Here is a 21111-nt window from a genome sequence, read left to right as displayed (position 1 = left end):
CAGAGCGATAAATAAGCCAAAAACCACTGAATAATTTAATGGGTACAATTATTTATTCAACAAAAATTGAAATCCAGTCACAATTTACTAAATACAGCCATTATTCAGTCGTATTTGTGGAGAAAGCGAACGACAATCCATCGTTTGTTTACATCGGAAGCCATTTTGCCGCAATGCATGACGGAGCCAAAGACTTCTTTTTTGGAGTTCACGCCGTTTTTGGAGTTCGTCTAGACTGGTATAAAAATTAAGATACGAAAATATGTTATTTAAAATATTTAACTGCTCCTGGTATTTTAGGTGATTGAATTTTGGCTTTAACAGTCTACACTCAGAATCCTTATGACTGTTTAATCCGTAGTAAGAGATTTTGTGGGTATATAAATAGTATTATAGTTATTGCCCTATCTGTGTGTCTGTTAAATAGTAGCTGCAGATCTGTAGCTCTCTGAAAAAATATATTGATAGACTGGAGAGCTACAGTGCCACCCATTAAAAAAATTGTATATTTATTGCGCACTATAAAGCGTGCTCGGTTCTCGATTTATTTCTCAATGTTTTTAAACTGTGATCTCAAAACATTACTAACCGTGTGTTCCTAACGTATTCTTTCACTGTTTCCACAACCAAAAATTCCTTATAATTGTTGTTAATAGTCCTCCTGATCCTAATATTGTAATCATAGAACATTTCGCTTATTATACCCCCCGCTTGAAAAGTGGGGGTATATAGTAATCGGGATTTCCGTCCGTCCTTCCGTCTGTCTGTACGTCCGTCCGTCTGTCCGTCCGTCTGTTACGCTTTATCTCTTATCCGCAACTCCTCTTACACTACTGAGTGAAATTTAATGAAACTTTCACAGAATCTTTATTATATATTGCCATTGTGCACCTCCTATTTTACTTTTTTATTCCACACGTATTTTAGGTTTCCCATAGCAAAAACATGGACATTGCCATTATATCTTTACCTATGACGTCATATGTATAGAAGCTTCTGGACGAGTTATTCCTCTTTACACATTACTGTAAAACAATATATAGCAACACATGGACATTATGGGAGGCGGGGGGTATCATTTAGTGAGCTCATTGCTCACAGTACCTCTAGTTTATACTGATATCGAGCACTATTTTTGTTTCAAGGATAAATCGGTCCAATATGCTACGTTCAGATGTCAACTACGAGAGTGCTTGATAGAGGAGAAAAGAATGTTTAAAATCTTCCTTTTTTTGCAATTAAGGTAAGAATTTGGAAGAATTAATCAAGAACCGAGCGCACTTTTTTGTGCGCATTAAATATACAGATTTTTTCAATGGGTGGCACTGTAGCTCTCCGGTCTATCAATATATTTTTTCGGAGAGCAGAGCTACAGATCTGCAGCTAGTTAAATAGGTAAATTCTTGCAAAATTGTGTCAAACTCTAAGGATAAGGTCATGAACAAAAAGTCAAATATTTTGATCTTGTTACAAGGGATAAACATATGTAAAATATAAGAGCCATAGATCAAACCAATCTAGTCTTATGGGCAATGTTAAAATTTTTGAAAACTAACAAACAGATGGACAGAGCAAGCTAAAACTATATTCTACCAAATTTTAGATTACAGGGACATAAAATTAGCAAATGCTATACTCTTTCAATATTCTTTACTCTCTTTCAGTTAATTATAAGGGAATCTTCTGAGAAATGATTTTATTGACTACAAAAGATGGCCACCTCTGCATATTTGTCCACTGAGGAGACAACAAATGCCAACAGAGCATGTCGACTGATCTTAGGTCCATGCACGGATGAACTTCGCGATGTTTTACGACATTTTGTTCCGCCACAAACTTTTCCAAATGTCATCAAACAAAAAGCTTGTTTTCTTCCTCGTTTAACGGGTCCACAGAGAGATTTAATTTTACCCAGAAACGGAACCTATACTGGCAATTATGACGATATGGATATCTCTCTACTTTACTTATTGCTAAGAAACATGTGTGGTATAACACCACATTTAAAGGGTTGGGGTAATGATCCAGATCCAACTGACTGCTCTCCCTCTGCTTGTATTGAAACTATTCGCTTGGCTAGAAATCAGTGTTTTCATTCTATTTCTTCCCTCTCTAACACAGAGTTCAGTCGTATCTGGTCTACCATCAGAGCAGCAGTTGTTAATTTAGACACCTTCCTCAATAATGGATGTAAGTACGAGAGGGAAGTTGATTTCCTAAGACATGAAACCATGGATCCTCTACGTGACCAGCATTACAAAGAGGAACTGAGAAAACAAGTAGAAGAAGATCTGCAGACCAGAGAAATGGTTACCAATCTGAAACGTAAATGAGATATTTTTTGTACATCTATATTAAACATAATTATGTAACTGAGATTGCAGAGGTTAAAATTTCAAATAACCACAGTCTTCACGAAAAAGAAAAATCGCCACAGGACATTCGGACAGACAGTTAACACAATTTCACAGGACCAAACGCATATTCACCGGTCCAAAACTTTTTTCATATAATGATCATATACAATGTTTTTTCATAGCATATGAACACGTATATGAATCAATAAACAGGTACATGTATTACATTAAAAGAATAACTGAAATGTTTCTTTTTCTTTCCTGGTAGTGTCCCATCAAAATATTTTAGAGACATCGTGGCGGAAGTAGTTTTTAAAACAATCATATTCAACAAAACGTTTTTAATAATAGACGCTTAAGCTAATACCAAAACACATTATGTGTTTTGGTATGAGATCAAGCGTCTATATGATGAAATAGAAATATAAAATTTAAAACCAAACCGAACCTCGGACAAACAGACCGATTTTACTAGATAGTGCATTGGACCAATAAGATTTTCACCTGTTTTGTCCGACGGACTGGTGCTTTTGGGAAAGACTGTTTCCAGTGATATCTATATATTAATCATTTGGTGTAGAACATGTATTTTTTCATTATATTTTGTAGAGAAGTTTGAAGAAAATGCTGAAAAAGGTGGAGAGGTTGAGAAAAATGTGAAGAAGTTGAATGGTATGGTATAAATGGATTAAAATACATCAAGGTGGTAGATCATATAAATATAAAAAAAATTAATAACAAGTTAAAAACTTCAATGGGAAATGAATTGGGTCAGTCATGTCATCAAGTCCTGTGAATGCTGATGGCCTTCTCAGATTTGATCACGTACTGACCCATTTAATTTCCTATTGAATTTTTTGAACGTTATCCCCTCCCGCAACTAGTTGCGAAGGGTATATTGCATCGCAAATGTGTGTGTTTTCGTGTGTCCATTACAGCTTGTGGGCAAGATTTACTGAGAACCTTTGCATTAACCTCTCTCAGCCTTTACATACTTGTGTGGCATTGTAAAAAGACAAAGCCTATTCATTTTCAAATTAATTGATGAAATATTTCTTAAAATATAGCGTTTTTACTACCTTCTTACCTTGAAATTTAATGTACGACTTGACAATGCTCATTTCCGCTAATCTGGGTTGTTCAATGAACTTATGTGTTATGTACGACTTGACAAATAACTTCCGTTTCAACAACCTGGTAAATTTGGGTCGCTTCGATAGACTTGCTCAGTAAGTTTTACTTCGTTTTTGCACATTGTCATATTATTTTGAGACAGTCTGTACCTATGAATTATCATGTCATAATGAACGCTAAGTAACTGAAAAAATCTGATGAACGTCGTGCAGTTTTATTACCAGATTCCCAAAAGTGTCTGAGAATTTGGGGGTGAACGTTATTCCTTAGTTAGAATAAGCTAACTATGTCGCAGGACAAGCCAACGGGTCAGTAGGTCCGTATCATTTTAACGATCGAACATTTTGTTGTTTTTTTTCATTACGAAAAAAATGTTGTTTCTGTGGGTATTCTAAAATTTCATGCATATTGCCTGGAACTGTGAGATATACAAGGGTTGTCCTTAAAACTCATGTTTCATTTTATTTACATGCAAGTTTTCAACAAAAACAAAGCACAAATAGTCATATTTTTATCAGATTAAAAAAGACACATACTCATACCCGTAGCACTAAAATGAAATTTCTTGACGTTACCCGACATCTAAATCATCGTACGAGTACATGTTACTTTTCTCAATATAGTCACCGTTTAACTTAATACATTTCTTATGTCGCTTTAAACAGTCATAAATATGTGCACAAAATGTTCAGGTTTCATACGTAATATAATATTAACAATGCCTGTCTCATATCCAGCAATCGTCCAACCTCTGTCCACTTAAAAACGATTTTATTTATGGAAATAAGGCATAGTCACATTACGAAATTCATTTTCACATCAGGTTTTCCTTCACGTATTTCATCCTGTAAACTGTTCCTTCCGTCCGAAAATATCATATGCCACTTTTTAGCTCTTCTGAGCCAAAGGCTCAAAGAGCTAATGCTATGGCCATTTGTGCGTTGTGCGTCGTGCCGTGTGCGTTAACTTTTTAGCTCACCTGAGCCGAAGGCTCAAGTGAGCTTTTCTGATCAAAATTTGTCCATTGTCTGTCGTCGTTGTAGTCATTGTTGTCGTTGTCGTCGTTGTCGTAAACTTTTCACATTTTCATCTTCTCAAGAACCACTGGGCCAATTTCAACCAAACTTGCTACAAAGTATCCTTGGGTAAAGGGTATTCAAGTTTGTTCAAATGAAGGGCTACGCCGAGATAATTATGAATTAGAGAAAAATTAATGGCAATTTTAAAAAATCTTCTTCTCATTAAAGAACCACTGTGCCAGGAAAGATGAAACTAATGTGGAATCATCCTAAGGAAGTGTAGATTCAAGTTTATTCAAATCATGACCCCCAGGGCAAGGGTGGGGCCAAAATGGCCGACCCAAGTTTTATATAGGAATATATAGGAAAACTCTTTAAAAATCTTCTTCTCAAGAACCACTGGGCCAGGAAAGATGAGACTCATGTGGAATCATCCTCAGGTAGTGTAGATTTAAATTTGTCCAAATCGTGACCCTCGGGGCTAGGAAGGGGCTAAACTGGCCGACCCAAGTTTTACATAGGAATATATAGGAAAACTCTTTAAAAATCTTCTTCTCAAGAACCACTGTGCCAGGAAAGATAAAACTAATGTGGAATCATCCTATGGAAGTGTAGATTCAAATTTGTTCAAATCATGATCCCCAGGGCTAGGATGGGGCCAAAATGGCTGACCCAAATTTTACATAGGAATATATAGGAAAATACTTTAAAATTTTCTTCTGAAGAACCACTGGGCCAGGAAAGATGAGACTCATGTGGAATCATCCTCAGGTAGTGCAGATTCAAATTTGTTCAAATCATGACCCCCAGGGCAAGGGTGGGGCCAAAATGGCCGACCCAAATTTTACATAGGAATATATAGGAAAAATCTTTAAAAATCTTCTTCTCAAGAACCATTGAGACGGGAAAGATGAAACTCATGTAAAATTTTCTTCAGGTAGTGTAGATTCAAGTTTGTTCAAATCATTACACCTGGGGCTAGGGTGGGGCCAAAATTACTGACTCAAGTTTTACATAGGAATATATAGGAAAACTCTTTATAAATCTTCTTCTCAAGAACCACTGGGCCACGAAAGATGAAACCCATGTGGAATCATCCTCAGGTAGTGCAGATTCAAATTTGTTCAAATCATGACCCCCAGGGCTAGGGTGGGGCCAGCCAAAATGGCCGATCAAAGTTTTACATAGGAATATATAGGAAAAATCTTTAAAGATCTTCTCAAGAACCATTGAGACAGGAAAGATGAAAGTCATGTAAAATTATCCTCAGGTAGTGTAGATTCAAGTTTGTTCAAATCATAACCTCCGGGACGAGGATGGGGCCAAAATGGCCGACCCAAGTTTTACATAGGAATTTATGGGAAAACTCTTTAAAATCTTCTTTTCAAGTATTCAAAGCCATGATTAGTGATATTCATATGGAATCATCCTCAGGTAGTGTAGATTCTAGTTTGTTCAAATCATGAACCCCACCTCAGTAAACTTTCAGTTCTGATCTGATACGTGCTTTTTCCTTGCCAATGTGCTCAGGTGAGCGCTGTGGCCCCTGGGCCTCTTGTTAGAATATGGGCCATAACTCAAGAACCCCTTGGCCAATCATTGTCAAATTTGTCACAGGGTATCCTTGGCCTAAGGGCTACCATTTATACTAAAACTAGGGGTGGGACCCTAAAACAAGGGGAGATAATCAGGAAAATAAAACCAAAAGTACTGGTTGCTAAAAAATCTTCTTCTCCAGAACCACAGAGCAGATTTTCACCAAACTTACATACAAGGGTCGGGATATGTTGAAGATTAAAAATTGTTCAAGGCATGACCCTGGGGCAAAGGTTGTGGTCTCAAGGTCACTTCAAAGTTGACAAAAATTTACACATAATAAAAATGTTGATATTTTGCTTACTATAAAGACTAGGATCATGAAATCGTGTAAGTTGATGCATCTCAGGACTTCACATCGTGTTAATACAAAAGTAGGTCACGATGACCTACTTTTTAAATTTTAAGGGCTTTTGTTTTCAAATTGATTTTGAGGCATATTTTGGACACTTTAAGGCCTATGATCATAAAACTTAGTCAGTTGGTGCATCTTGGGTCCACAAACAACATCAACTTAAAAGTAGGTCATCTTAACCTACTTTTTGAATTTTATGGCTAATCTTTTCTAAAACATTTAATCCCATTATTTCAGACACCGATAGGTTTAGAATCACCAAATTTTGTTAGTTGATGCATCTTGGGGCCTTAAGACATATTTATTAAAAAGTAGGTCACTGTGACCTACTTTTTGAACTTTGCAGGCATTTGTTTTCAAATTGTTTAAAAGGCATATTTTGAATACTATAAGACCTATGATCGTCAAATTTTGTCAGTTGATGCATCTTTGGTCTTCAAAAAATGTCAACCAAAAAGTAGGTCACGGTGACCTACTTTTGACATTTTATGGCTAGATTTAAGTATCTCGGGTACTTATTGGCTTAGAATCATCAAACTTTGTCAGTTGATGCATCTTAGGTTTTTGGAGATCGACAATCAAAAAGTAGGTCACGGTGACCTATTTTTGACATTTTATGGCTAGATTTATGTATCTCAGGTACTTATTGGCTTAGAATCATCAAACTTTGTCAGTAGATGCATCTTAGGTTTACGGAGCATGTCGACCAAAAAGTAGGTCATGTCGACCTACTTTTGAATATCTCAGGTACTGATTGGTTTAGAATCATCAAACTTTGTCAGTAGATACATCTTGGGTTTTCGGAGAATGTCAACCAAAAAGTAGGTCACAGTGACCTACTTTTGATATTTTATGGCTATATTTAGGTATCTCGGGTACTTATTGGTTTAGAATCATCAAACTTTGTTTTGTGAAGCATCTTGGGTTCTTGGAGAAGGATCATCGAAAAAAAGGTCACGGTGACCTACTTGTGACACTTTATGGCTATATTTAAGTATTCTAGGGTACTTATTGGCTTAGAATTGTCAGACTTTGTCAGTTGATGCACCTTGGGTTTTCAGAGAATGTTGACCAATAAGTAGGTCACTTTGACCCACTTTTGGATATCTCAAGTACTTATTGGCTTAGAATCATCAATCTTTGTCAATTAATGCATCTTGTGTCCTCAGGAAATTTCAATCAAAAAGTAGGGCACCATGACCTACTTATAGTATTTTATAGTTACATTTAAATATCTTCAGCCCTAACTGGCTAAGAATCATCAAACTTTGTCAGTTGATGCATCTTGGGTCTTCGGATAGATTGTATCATTTATCAGAAGAGGGATTCAAGACCCTTGGGCCTCTTGTTAATATATACTATTGAACAGCTTCTTTTACTACGTTTTCCTGATTGTTTACAAAATGAATTGGTCACTGTAGCTGTTTATCCGATGTCTATACGCAGAATTTTGATACTGCTCACTGCTCCACCTATTCCGAAACCATCCTTTTTTATGAACAATTTCATCCATCTTAATACGTTCTAACTTTGATTGCTCAGCCATTTTACAACTTTGAATTTTCAAATTTTGCAGGTTTGAAGTGATAACTTCTATCAACCTCATAATGTAAAAGCCATCTAGATTTCCGCAGAATTTTATAAATACTTTAAATGAAATTTATAAAGTGATAAATAATTTTTTAATTAAAATTTTGCAAAGCGATAATTAATTTTAATTAAACATTTGAAATTGAATAAGATTTAACATTTCTTAATTCACATTTAGTAAAGGATTAGAAATATGCTAAAAATAAATATCAATGACGAAACTTTAATGTAATTCTTAGCTTGCTCACGAACTTTACGGACAACCCTCGTACTTGGTTAGGTAAATTACTGAAACTTAAACATGTAGCATACATGATTTGTTTCTTCTAGGTATAAGGGAAACTGCCCAATTACATATGCATGGTATGCCTTCCCACTGAAATGTTATCCAATTTGATTTTTGTTTAAAAAAAAAAAAAGATCCCCTACCCCGATATTTTAAAAAAATAATAAGTGCTGAAAAACATTTTTAGCTCTTCTGAGCCAAAGGCTCAAAGAACTAATGCTATGGCCATTTGTGCGGTGTGCGTCGTGCGGTGTGCGTTAACTTTTTAGAAAATGGGCCATAACTCAAGAACCCCTTGGCCAATCATTGTCAAATTTGTTACAGGGTATCCTTGGCCCAAGGGCTACCACTTATACTAAAATTAGGGTTGGAACCCTAAAACAAGGGGAGATAATCAGGAAAATAAAACCAAAAGTACTGGTTGCTAAAAAATCTTCTTCTCCAGAACCACCAAGCAGATTTTCACCAAACTTACATACAAGGATCAGGATATGTTGAAGATTAAAAATTGTTCAAGGCATGACCCTGGGGCAAAGGGCGTGGTCTCAAGGTCACTTCAAAGTTGACCTAAATTTACAAATAATAAAAACGTTTATATTTTGCTTACTATTAGGACTAGGATCATCAAATCTTCTAAGTTGATGCATCTCAGGACTTCACATCATGTTAACTCAAAAGTAGGTCACAGTGACCTACTTTTTAAATTTTGTGGGCATTTGTTTTCAAATTGATTTGAAGACATAGTTCGGGCACTTTAAGGCCTATGATCATCAAACTTTGTCAGTTGATGCATCTCGGGTCCTTGCACAACGTCAGCATAAAAGTAGGTCACCGTGACCTACTTTTTGAACTTTATGACTAATTCTTTTTAAAACATTTAATCCAATTATTTCAGACACTGAGAGGTTTAGAATCATCAAATCTTGTAAATTGATGCATCTTGGGACCTTAAAACATATTTATGAAAAAGTAGGTCACTGTGACCTACTTTCTGAATTTTGCAGGCATTTGTTTTCGAATTGTTTAAAAGGCATATTTTGATTACCTTCAGACCTAGGATCGTCAAACTTGGTCAGCAGATGCATCTTGTGACTTTGAAAAATGTCGACCAAAAAGTAGGTCACAATGACAAAGAGTAACAAACAAAAAGTAGGTCATGGTGACCTACTTTTGACATTTTATGGCTTTATTTTAGTATATACAGTACTCATTGGCTTAGAATCATCAAACTTTGTAAGTTGATGCATCTTGGGTTATCAGAGAATAATGTCCAAAAAGTAGGTCACGGTGACCTACTTTCGACATTTTATGGCTATATTTTAGTATCTTAGGTATTTATTGGCTTAGAATCATCAAACTTTGTGAGTTGATGCATCTTGGGTTTTCGGAGAGTGACAAACAAAAAGTAGGTCATGGTGACCTACTTTTTGACATTTTATGGCTTTATTTTAGTATATACGGTACTTATTGGCTTAGAATCATCAAACTTTGTAAGTTGATGCATCTTGGGTTATCGGAGAATAATGTCCAAAAAGTAGGTCACGGTGACCTACTTTCGACATTTTATGGCTATATTTTAGTATCTTAGGTATTTATTGGCTTAGAATCATCAAACTTTGTGAGTTGATGTGTCTTGGGTTTTCAAAGAGTGACAACCAAAAAGTAGGTCACAGTGACCTACTTTTGACATTTTATGGCTTTATTAAGTATACGGTACTTATTGGCTTAGAATCATCAAACTTTGTAAGTTGATGCATCTTGGGTTTTCTGAGAATGATGTCCAAAAATTAGGTCATGGTGACCTAATTTTTGACATTTTATGGCTTTATTTAAGTATCTTAGGTATTTATTGGCTTAGAATCATCAAACTTTGTGAGTTGATGCGTCTTAGGTTTTCGGAGAGTGATGACCAAAAAGTAGGTCAAAGGGACCTACTTTTGACATTTTATGGCTTTATTTAAGTATATACGGTACTTATTGGCTTAGAATCATCAAACTTTGTTGATGCATCTTGGGTTTTCGGAGAATGATGTCCAAAAATTAGGTCATGGTGACCTAATTTTTGACATTTTATGGCTTTATTTAAGTATCTTAGGTATTTATTGGCTTAGAATCATCAAACTTTGTGAGTTGATGCGTCTTAGGTTTTCGGAGAGTGATGACCAAAAAGTAGGTCACAGTGACCTACATTTGACATTTTATGGCTTTATTTAAGTATATACGAAACAAAGAAAAGCTGGAGACCAACACCTTGAGGTTAAAATTGTGGAAGATTCTCACGTGTGGATACCGAAAGGTATTCAATAGGGTCTGTAACTAAAGTTATAAACTTAAAAGTATAAACCAGATCACCAACACTTCGTGAGAATGCAGCAGTAAATTTATTTTGTTGACCGGTTTCGACCTGTGACGGTCGTCATCAGAACAATCAAGCATGTAAATTTATCTACTGAAGTAAAAAATGCGGATGTATATATATATCTATATATACATGTACAAACCATCCGTATTTTTTCCCATTGTGACGTCACAGTCTACCGAAACAGCTTGATGATGCAACAGAAGAATAATAATCCACACAATTTATGGACGTTTTTATCAATCATAAAACAATAATATTAGCTACTGACTAAATCTTAAGTCAGAAAAAAACTTTAGAGGAAACGTAAATTGAGTATATTTTGTATAAAGTACCATTCTTAAGCAAGTCCGCATATGTGCAAAACACTCCGCATTTTATTTTGTATTTAGCAACGCCATCCGCAATTTTTGTGTATATAGCAACGTCATCCGCATTTTTTACTTCAGTAGATAAATTTACATGCTTGATTGTTCTGATGACGACCGTCACAGGTCGAAACCGGTCAACAAAATAAATTTACTGCTGCATTCTCACGAAGTGTTGGTGATCTGGTTTATACTTTTAAGTTTATAACTTTAGTTACAGACCCTATTGAATACCTTTCGGTATCCACACGTGAGAATCTTCCGCAATTTTAACCTCAAGGTGTTGGTCTCCAACTTTTCTTTGTTTTGTATTCTACATTGTTACTGGGACCCCTGCATACCATAAGGTATCCACCATTCCGAACTGCGCTATACATTATGGCCACCAACTCAATTCCAAAGTTAAAAGAATCAATTAACCAGAAAGTGAGTGAATCCCTCAAGGTAGACATCAGCAACCCCAAAAAAAGATTCCGCAATTCTTCACAATCTGATACGGATATAGAATATTCAGAAACAACTAACAAATCTCAACAAGAAATAGCAGGGAAAGAAACCGCTATTGCAACATCCGATCCAGTGGAATCTTCCGAGAAACCGAAAATATCAGAAGAAAATGTTGCCATTTTTAGGACACTCCGAAAACTTCATATCAAACTCCAAAGAACTAAAAGCCATGCCGCATACCTGCATAAATGCCAACAACAGGACCTCATACCAAAAACACTAAGAGCCAAAATCATTCCACAAATTCCAGACAGTAATGCTTTATTTCTCCTAAAGTGGGAGGAAGCACACCTTAATTTTAGCCGCAGCCTCATCCGCTTACTTTATGAATATTGGAATACAAGAATTAATACGATTAATACACAGATACTTGATTTAAAATCCCAGCTTAAAAACAAAGAAAACACTAACGAAATGGAACATATAAACGATCTATTAACCGCAATCCCAAACTTTATGAAGAAGAAGGAAGCCGATAAGGAATCAACAAAAGCATTCAAGGACAATAAAAAATCCCAGTAATTGTTAACTACACCCCCCTCTTGATGTAATGGACGAATTGGAGCAAGGATCTACGTACCTTCACATTTCGTCTGAACGAATTTTGTCATAAAACTACAATGAACTCTTGAACATTTTAAAGAAATTAGCATTGTTGATATTAATACATGTTAATTATTTTAATGTATTTTTACGAACAATTATTATCCTCCATAAGATAGAACTATTCAGAAGTAGCAATTTATGAAACCAAACTACATTTTATGTTATCCCAACATTTATAGGAAATGTAATCTAATGTCCACTTGTATAATTTTACGCACTCTATATGTACAAACCATCCGTATTTTTTTCCATTGTGACGTCACAGTCTACCGAAACAGCTTGATGATGCAACAGAAGAATAATAATCCACACAATTTATGGACATTTTTATCAATCATAAAACAATAATATTAGCTACTGACTAAATCTTAAGTCAGAAAAAAACTTTAGAGGAAACGTAAATTGAGTATATTTTGTATAAAGTACCATTCTTAAGCAAGTCCGCATATGTGCAAAACACTCCGCATTTTATTTTGTATGTAGCAACGCCATCCGCAATTTTTGTGTATATAGCAACGTCATCCGCATTTTTTACTTCAGTAGATAAATTTACATGCTTGATTGTTCTGATGACGACCGTCACAGGTCGAAACCGGTCAACAAAATAAATTTACTGCTGCATTCTCACGAAGTGTTGGTGATCTGGTTTATACTTTTAAGTTTAAGTATATACGGTACTTATTGGCTTAGAATCATCAAACTTTGTAAGTTGATGCATATTGGGTTTTCGGAGAATGATGTCCAAAAATTAGGTCACGGTGACCTAATTTTTGACATTTTATGGCTTTAATTAAGGATCTATGGTACTAACTGGTTTAGAATCACTAAACTTTGTTTGTTGATGCATCTTTGGTTTTTAGAGAATGTCGACCAAAAAATAAGTCATGGTGACCTACTTTTAAATATCTCAGGTACTTATTGGCTTAGAATCATCAAACTTTGTCAGTTGATGTATCTTGGGTTTTCAAAGAATGTAGACAAAAAAGTAGGCCACAGTGACCTACTTTTGAATATCTCAAATACTTATTGGCTTAGAATCTTCAATCTTTGTTTATTAATGCATCTTGAGTCCTCAGAAAACTTCAATCTTAATATAGGTCACTGTGATGTACTTATGGTTTTTTATAGCTTTATTATTAAAGATATTTTCAGTCCTAATTGCTAAGAATCATCAAACTTTGTCAGTTGATGAAACTTCGGTCTTAAGATACTTAAGGTTAGAGGCTTCAAATAGAAGTGATAGATTGTACAATTTATCAGAAGAGCGATTCAAGGCCCTTGGGCCTCTTGTATTTTCTTAATCTTATTTTAAACTTGAATACCCCAAACCAGATATCCATGTTATGACCCCCCTTAACCATGACTCTATGCACTTTGCATTTTGTGAAAATGGATCAACAACAACACCCCCAAAGATTGTCAAAAATAAAACATTTTCACATTTTGAGCTTCTTCTCTGAAACCACTCAACCAATTTCAACCAATTTTGGCATAAAGCATATACAGGTGAAGGGGAACAAAAATTGTGAATTTCATGGTCCCCCCCCCCCCCCCCGGGCCTGAGGGGTGGGGCAAAAACCACTTAAATTAATGCAATCTTTAAAAATCTTCATCTTTACTCCTGGACATCAAGCAGTCAAACTGTTTGCATGATTGTAATAAGCATTGAGTCCTCTACCAAAATTGTGAAATTCATGGCCCTGGGGTAAGGGGTTCTAGTGCTAGGGCGGGGCTATATATAGATCATATAGTGAAAATACATTATTTCTTTGAAAATCCTCTTCTCTGCTCCTGGGCATTAAATTAAAAAAAACCAAGTACAGAGTTATGTTGAATAAGGCTGCCTCTTACAAAGTTGTGAATTTTATGGCCCCAGGGTCAGGGTTTCTGGTGTAAGGGCAGGGCTCTATTAATTATATAGTGAAAATGCATTAATTCTTTGAAAATTTTCTTCTCTGCTCCTGGGTATTAAATAAACTAAGTACATAGTTATGATGAGCAAGAGTGCCTCTTTCAAAATTGTGAATTTCATGGCCCCATGGTCAGGGGTTCTGGTGTTAGAGTGGGGCTCTATTGATTACATTGTATATAGTGAAAATGCATTAAATCTTTGAAAGTCTTCTTCTCTGCTCCTGGGCATTAAATAAACTAAGTACATGCCGTATAATTCCTATTAACCGCCCCTGCCCCTATAAGCGCCCCCTTAGGTCTTTTTCAATTTTCAGGAAATAAGGGCCCCCTGTACAGTAATTAAAATCAACTAGAATTGTATAAAAAATTGAAGAAATTGAAACTGAAACTTGTCTATTATCCAATTTCTCAATGGAAAATGAATAATTTAGCATAATTTGTGTGGATTATATTCACTTTAAGTAAAGTTAGACATTATTCTAGTTGTTCCTTTTATTTATTTTTTTTTTCAAAAGATTTTTTGAAGTTAAAATCTGACATTAAATATTATAAAGAGAATACCCAAATAACCGCCCCCTTTTTGCAATTTTCTAAGCGCCCAGGGCAGTTAATAGGGATTATACGGTAGTTATGATGAGCAAGAGTGCCTTTTTCCAAACTTTTAGAATTTGATGGCCCCAGGGTCAGGGATTTTTGTGTAAGGGCGGGGCTCTTTTGATTATATAGTGAAAATGCATGAATTCTTCAAAAATTTTCTTCTCTGCTCCTGGGTATCAAATAAACTAACTAAGTACATAGTTATGATGAGCAAGAGTGCCTTTTTCAAAATTGTGAATTCATGGCCCCAGGGTCAGGGGTTCTGGTGTTAGGGTGGGGCTCTATTGATTATATCATGAAAATGCATTAAATATTTGAAAATCTTCTTCACTGCTCCTGGGCATTTATTAAACTAACTAAGTACATAGTAATGATGGGTTAGAGTGCCTCTTACAAAATTGTGAATTTTATAGCCCCAGGGTTGGGGGTTCTGGTGTTAGGGCGGGGCTCTATTGATTATTTACTGAAAATACATTAATTCTTTGAAAGTCTTCTTCATTGCTCCTAGGTATTAAATAAACTAAGTAAGTACAAAGTGGGCAAGAGTGCCTATTCCAAAATTGTGAAATTTATGGCCCCAGGGTCAGGGGTTCAGTTGTGGGGGGCAGGGGGGGGGCTCTTATATAGTGAAAATGCACTAATTCTTTGAAAATCTTCTTCTCTGCTCCTAGATATAAAATAAACTAACTAAGTACATAGTTATGATGGGGAAGAGTGCCTCTTCCAAAATTGTGAATTTCATGGTCCCAGGGTCTGGATATTATATCAGATAAATATCTAGGTCAAGTTCTGTTTTGGGTTCCATCGCATCCTTCTTGTTAGAGTTATGCCCCTTGGACTTAGAAAAATTCCACTTATTTGCAGTTCCGTTCATTTTCTTTGCAGAGGTTGCACATATTGAAATGAAATTTAGTATACAAATTTTTCAGCTGAATATCTAGGTCAAGAAATGTTTTGGGTAGGATCGTACCATTTTAGACAGAGTTATGCCCTTTTGGACTGAAAAAAATTCTAATTTGGGGGGAGGGGGGCATAAGTGTTTTACAAACATCTCTTGTTTGATCAGTAGGCTCTAGTGAAAACTGCATGATTGATATAAACAGCTGACTTTATTAAAACTGCAAACAAATGTAAACAAACCTTTATCTAGGTTATAACACATGTATATGTGTAGAGGAAATTCAGAAGAACACATGAGTGCAGTTAGAATAAATTTTTAGTCTCTTGGTATTTAAAAAACACACAGACATGTATATGGTTCTCACAAATCACTGGGTATTGATAAGTAAAAATAATGACTTTTATATGGGTAATTCTGCATATGCATGCATGGTAGACTACCTGACAAGTAGGAACGGCCTGTAGCGCGCACCTGCATTTTCTCTTCAATTCAAGACACACTATTAACATCAATTGACAAATATGCCCTAAAATATTTAGCCATTTCGTGCTACAGCTGGTAATCGAAAAAAATAAATAAAATTCTACTTATGAGTGTTTTTGTTTACTAAATCAATGTATGTGGGTTAATCTTTACCGACACAAATACTCCCTTCCACATGGAAACATGTTTACAAAATGGAGAGGTGCAAATAATTTTGACACTTTAAAGTGCAATAGCACTTGATAGAATGAGTAACCGTATACCTACTGTCACTTTTCAAGTAAAGAAACATTTGTTTTTCAACTTTTTGCAATTTACAAACCTTATAAATCGAGAAAACATAAAGTTTTACCTCTTTTTTTCATGTTGAATTTCTCGATCGATTTTCACCACTGGCATGTTGCTCTCGTTGAATTCTCGCGAGGAAAGCTGTTCGGAAGTTTACGGATTTTGTTCGTATTTTATTACGTTTATCTCTAGATAAATTCTTCCGATTTATGCTTATAAGGTTAGGAGGTGTGTTTAAGAGTTTTAGAGTATTCATTTGCTTAGATTTGTCAAACTTTGTCAGATTGATGCACCTTGGGTTTTCGGAGAATGTTGACTAATAAGTAGGTCACTGTGACCCTGGACTTTTGAATATCTCGTACTTATTGGCTTAGAATCATCATTCTTTGTCAATAAATGCATCTTTTGTCCTTAAAAAAATTCAATCAAAAATTAGGTCACCATGACCTACTTATAGTAATTATAGTTACATTTAAATATCTTAAGTCCTAACTGGCTAAGAATCATCAAACTTTGTCAGCTGATGCATCTTGGGTCTTAGGATAGATTGTATAATTTATCAAAAGAGCGATTCATTCAAGGCCCTTGGGCCTCTTGTTAACATCCCTCTAGAGAATTTATCTCTCATGACATATTGCCATACAAGTAATGTTCCTGCGAGGGGATGCTCCGCTTAGCGGTGGCCTTGTTATTTATTGCATTTACATGTATGTACGTATATTTGAGATGGACAATGGAATATATCCCCTTGCACAACTAGTTGTGGAGAGCAAATAGCATATGTGTGTGTGTGTGTGTGTTCAAGTGTTCTTTACAGCTTGTGGGGAAGTTTAAACTATGTTTGACACAATCAAAAAGTATGACAAAGAGAGCACTAAAACAGAGAGACTTGAGCAAGTCTAGGTATGCCAGGGAATCAATGATAGTTGGAAACTAGTTGCATAAGTTCTTTAAAAATCTGAATTCTTTTGAAAACCTTCTCTGCTCCTAGGCATCCAGGATGAAAATATATTACATTGTTGTGCCTTAAGCAAGGTTATATATTACCAGATTTGTAAAATCTTGACCACAGGGGCAAGAGTTCTACCTTGCTTGGCTGGGCCCTATTGGTCATAGAAGGAAATGTAGTTTTCTACTATGAGATAAGTTGATTCCATTTGTTTTCCAACTGTGAAAATATATCATGGCATGTAATATAACTAATAAATATTTTTGTGTTTTTCAGAGAAAATAATGAAATTCACACTACCTCCAGTTCCTCCAAATGTTAAAGGTAAGATAGTACAATTGATACTTATAAAATTATTACTAATGACTAATGTGCACCATGTAGTGATTTAGTGTATGTTAGGGCCATTCAAATTGTTAAACTGTCTTTTAAGCTCACCTGAGCCCAAAGCTCAGCTCAGCTTTTTAGGTGACTAGTAACCTGAGTCACTCAGGTGACCTGTAGCTATCTGTTTTCATCCATTTTTGTCAGTCATGCTATGCTCCTGGGTATAAAGCCAATAAACTACCCGTATGTACATAGTTAAAATGAGGAAGAGTTCTGAATTTCAGGGCCCCTTGGTCAGGGGTTCTGGTGTTAGGGTGGGGCTCTAATTATTATGTAGTGAAAATGCATTGACTCTTTTAAAATCTCCCCCTCTATGCCTGGGAATTAAGCCAATGAACTATTCATAGTTATGATGAGGCAGGGTGTCTTTTCCAAAATTTTGAATGTCACAAACCCTGAGTCAGTTGTTCTGGTGTAAGGGCATGGCTCTATTGATTATGTTGTGAAAATGCATTAATTCTTTGAAAATCTTCTCCTCTGCTCCTGGGTATTAAGCAGATAAGACCAAAACAAAAAATACCTTTGTTTCCCCTTATAAACGCGACCGACCCAATTAAATCGCGCCGACTGAAAAGATTTTTTAAATAAGATGATTCAAATATTTTTTTTATTGTTAACCAAGTTTTATAAGATACAATTTCATCAAAATCGGTTTTTAGCTCACCTGAGCCGAAGGCTCAAGTGAGCTTTTCTGATCAAAATTTGTCCGTTGTCTGTCGTTGTTGTCGTTGTCGTCGTCGTAGTCGTTGTCGTTGTTGTAAACTTTTCACATTTTCATCTTCTTCTCAAGAACCACTGGGCCAATTTCAACCAAACTTGGCACAAAGTATCCTTGGGTAAAGGGGATTCAAGTTTGTTCAAATGAAGGGCCATGCCCTTTTCCAAGGGGAGATAATCATGACTTTGTTAAAAATTAATGGCATTTTTAAAAAATCTTCTTCTCCAGAACCGCTGGGCCAGGAAAGATGAAACTCATGTGAAAGCATCCTCAGGTAGTGTAGATTCAAGTTTGTTCAAATCATGACCCCCGGGGCAAGGGTGGGGCCAAAATGGCCGACCCAAGTTTTACATAGGAATATATAGGAAAAATCTTTAAAAATCTTCTTCTCCAGAACCACTGGGCCAGGAAAGATGAAACTCATGTGGAATCATCCTCAGGTAGTGTAGATTCAAGTTTGTTCAAATCATGACCCCCGGGGCAAGGATGGGGCCAAAATGGCCGACCCTAGTTTTACATAGGAATATATAGGAAAAATCTTTAAAAATCTTGTTCTCAAGAACCACAAGGACAGGAAAGATGAAACTCATGTGGAATCATCCACAGGTAGTGTTGATTCAAGTTTGTTCAAATCATGACCCCTGGGGCAAGGGTGGGGCCAAAATGGCTGACCCAAGTTTTTCATAGGAATATATAAGAAAAATCTTTAAAAATCTTCTTCTCCAGAACCACTGGGCCAGGAAAGATGAAACTCATGTGGAATCATCCTTAGGTAGTGTAGATTCAAGTTAAATCATGACCCACGGGGCAAGGATGGGGCCAAAATGGCCGACCCAAGTTTTACATAGGAATATATAGGAAATATCTTTAAAAATCCTTCTCAATTACCACTTGGCCAGGAAAGATGAAACTCATGTGGAATCATCCTCAGGTAGTGTAGATTCAAATTTTTTCAAATCATGACCCCCAGCCCTGGGGATAGGGTGGGGCCAAAATGGCCGACCCAAGTTTTACATAGGGATATATAGGGAAACCTTTTAAAATCTTCTTTTCAAGTACTTCAAAGCTATGATTAGTGATACCCAGGGTATTTATATGGAATCATCCTCAGGTAATATAGATTCTAGTTTGTTCAAATGATGAACGCCTGGAGGGGGGGGGGGGGGAGTAAATTCAAGCCCGATGTGCTCAGGTGAGCGCTGTGGCCCCTGGGCCTCTTGTTATTAGAACGGCCGACATTGTTCTAAACTGTGATTTTCAAGCATTTGTTGGAAACAAAATGACGTCCAGATGTGATGTTATAGGACATTTACTTAGCTCTTCATAAAACAATGGCGATGTCTAAATCTTATGCTTTTAGCTACTTGGAATTCTTCATTCTTGAAACAATTCGATAATAAAATTTACCATGACTAATTAAGAGTGTTTCGGAGGTGTCTTGTCGTCTCCACGAGAGTGAATAAATTTTCGAAAGGGACGTTAAACAATAGGGATGTGCGATTTTATCGGTAAACCGGTATATTGCGATTTTTTGTTGCGTGATACGTATCGTGATACGGAAACCTAAATACCGGTATTTAAGTACATATAATAAAGTCCAAAATTATTCAATTATTTGTTTAATCTTTTCAAATTACAATTACAGAAAGTATAAAAATGATGTAAAACGTGAAAAGAATGGCATCTTACCATCCAAACATAGTTGATTTTATATACATAAATATTTCAAGAAGATAAAATTTTGTTTTTCAATCAATTTTTTTAGAAAAATAATGACTTTTCATATAAAATCATTGTAAACACTGCTTTTAAAAATATCATGATTTTATCGTGATATTGTGAGAAAAAATCGTGATATATCGCGATACGAAATTTTTGGCGATACCCATCCCTATTAAACAACAAACAATCCATGTCTTTGAATTTAAGGTTTGTAATACATGGTAAGGCCCGCCTCATGAGTAGATGAGGGGCCCATCTAGTGAACACATCATTCAATTTCACTAAATTTTATCTAATTTGAGTTTTGATCTAATAACCAGTTCATCTATGTTCCTATGTTTAATATATGCCAATATGGGACCATAGGAGTTGTTGTGAATATGTCTGCATATTCATCCTGATAAATATAATTCAGATGTCCTTTCCTCATGCCTTTATTTAGTGGTTAAACTTCGTGATTTTGTATATAGAATTTTTATTATTTGTAGATTCGGTTTGGTTAAATTAAATATTGTTAACATACTCTTTCCAAATAGTTTTGAAATCATGATTCAGCTTCCTGAGACATCCAGTGTATTTTTCTTTAATTAGGCCCTTGAAGATTGCTTGTTTCTTTGCTTTTAATCCCTTCGAGATTTGTTAGGACGACATTTAAACATTTCCACATTGCTCCAAATTTAGACGTACTCAGCACTTTTTTTGCCATTAAGCAGAGGGGATCTTTTTTGAGTCAGCATCTTCTGCGACACTGGACATAAGTTTTTATGGTCCCCTTTGAAGGACTGTTTTCAACGTTACTCATTGGGATTAGAACCTGTAATTTATAATTAGCCACTTACTTCTAAACTCCAAAGCAAAATGCTCCAGAACCACTACAAATCTCATGGCCCTCAAAAAAGTACATTTACCATCTGTAAGCTCTAAAGGCTGATGGAAGGTTTGAAAAAATATACTCGTATGTCTGGTCTTTGCGTATTT

The 21111-nt window shown here is 35.7% G+C and overlaps 2 protein-coding genes across 3 annotated transcripts in view; both read left to right on the top strand.

Annotated features, from left to right (window-relative positions):
* The first annotated feature begins 1671 nt into the window (after positions 1-1671).
* On the top strand, positions 1672-3040 carry LOC134279079 (uncharacterized). Its single transcript, XM_062761421.1, has 2 exons — positions 1672-2325; positions 2967-3040. Exons 1-2 carry the CDS (start codon positions 1713-1715, stop codon positions 3038-3040), a joined length of 687 nt encoding a protein of 228 aa, XP_062617405.1. The 5' UTR covers positions 1672-1712.
* Positions 3041-10557: 7517 nt separating this feature from the next.
* Positions 10558-21111, top strand: part of LOC134279072 (uncharacterized) — a 177567-nt gene continuing 167013 nt past the window's right edge. The window contains exons 1-2 of one of the 2 annotated variants that reach the window (XM_062761414.1): positions 10558-10749; positions 11266-12484. In XM_062761414.1, coding sequence (XP_062617398.1) covers positions 11443-12093 — 651 coding nt within the window. In that variant the 5' untranslated portion in view covers positions 10558-10749; positions 11266-11442 and the 3' untranslated portion in view covers positions 12094-12484. Of the gene's footprint in view, positions 10750-11044; positions 12485-21111 lie in introns of those variants that run through there. The other variant, XR_009994568.1, reaches the window with a different exon arrangement.

Source organism: Saccostrea cucullata, unplaced genomic scaffold (genome assembly GCF_032062105.1).
Source record: "Saccostrea cucullata isolate Sc308-1 unplaced genomic scaffold, CSIRO_AGI_Scuc_v1 ctg506, whole genome shotgun sequence".
In the NCBI taxonomy this organism is placed as follows: Eukaryota; Metazoa; Mollusca; class Bivalvia; order Ostreida; family Ostreidae; genus Saccostrea; species Saccostrea cuccullata.
The sequence above is the reverse complement of the archived record's forward strand: the minus strand, read 5'-3'. Positions and strand labels throughout refer to the sequence as shown.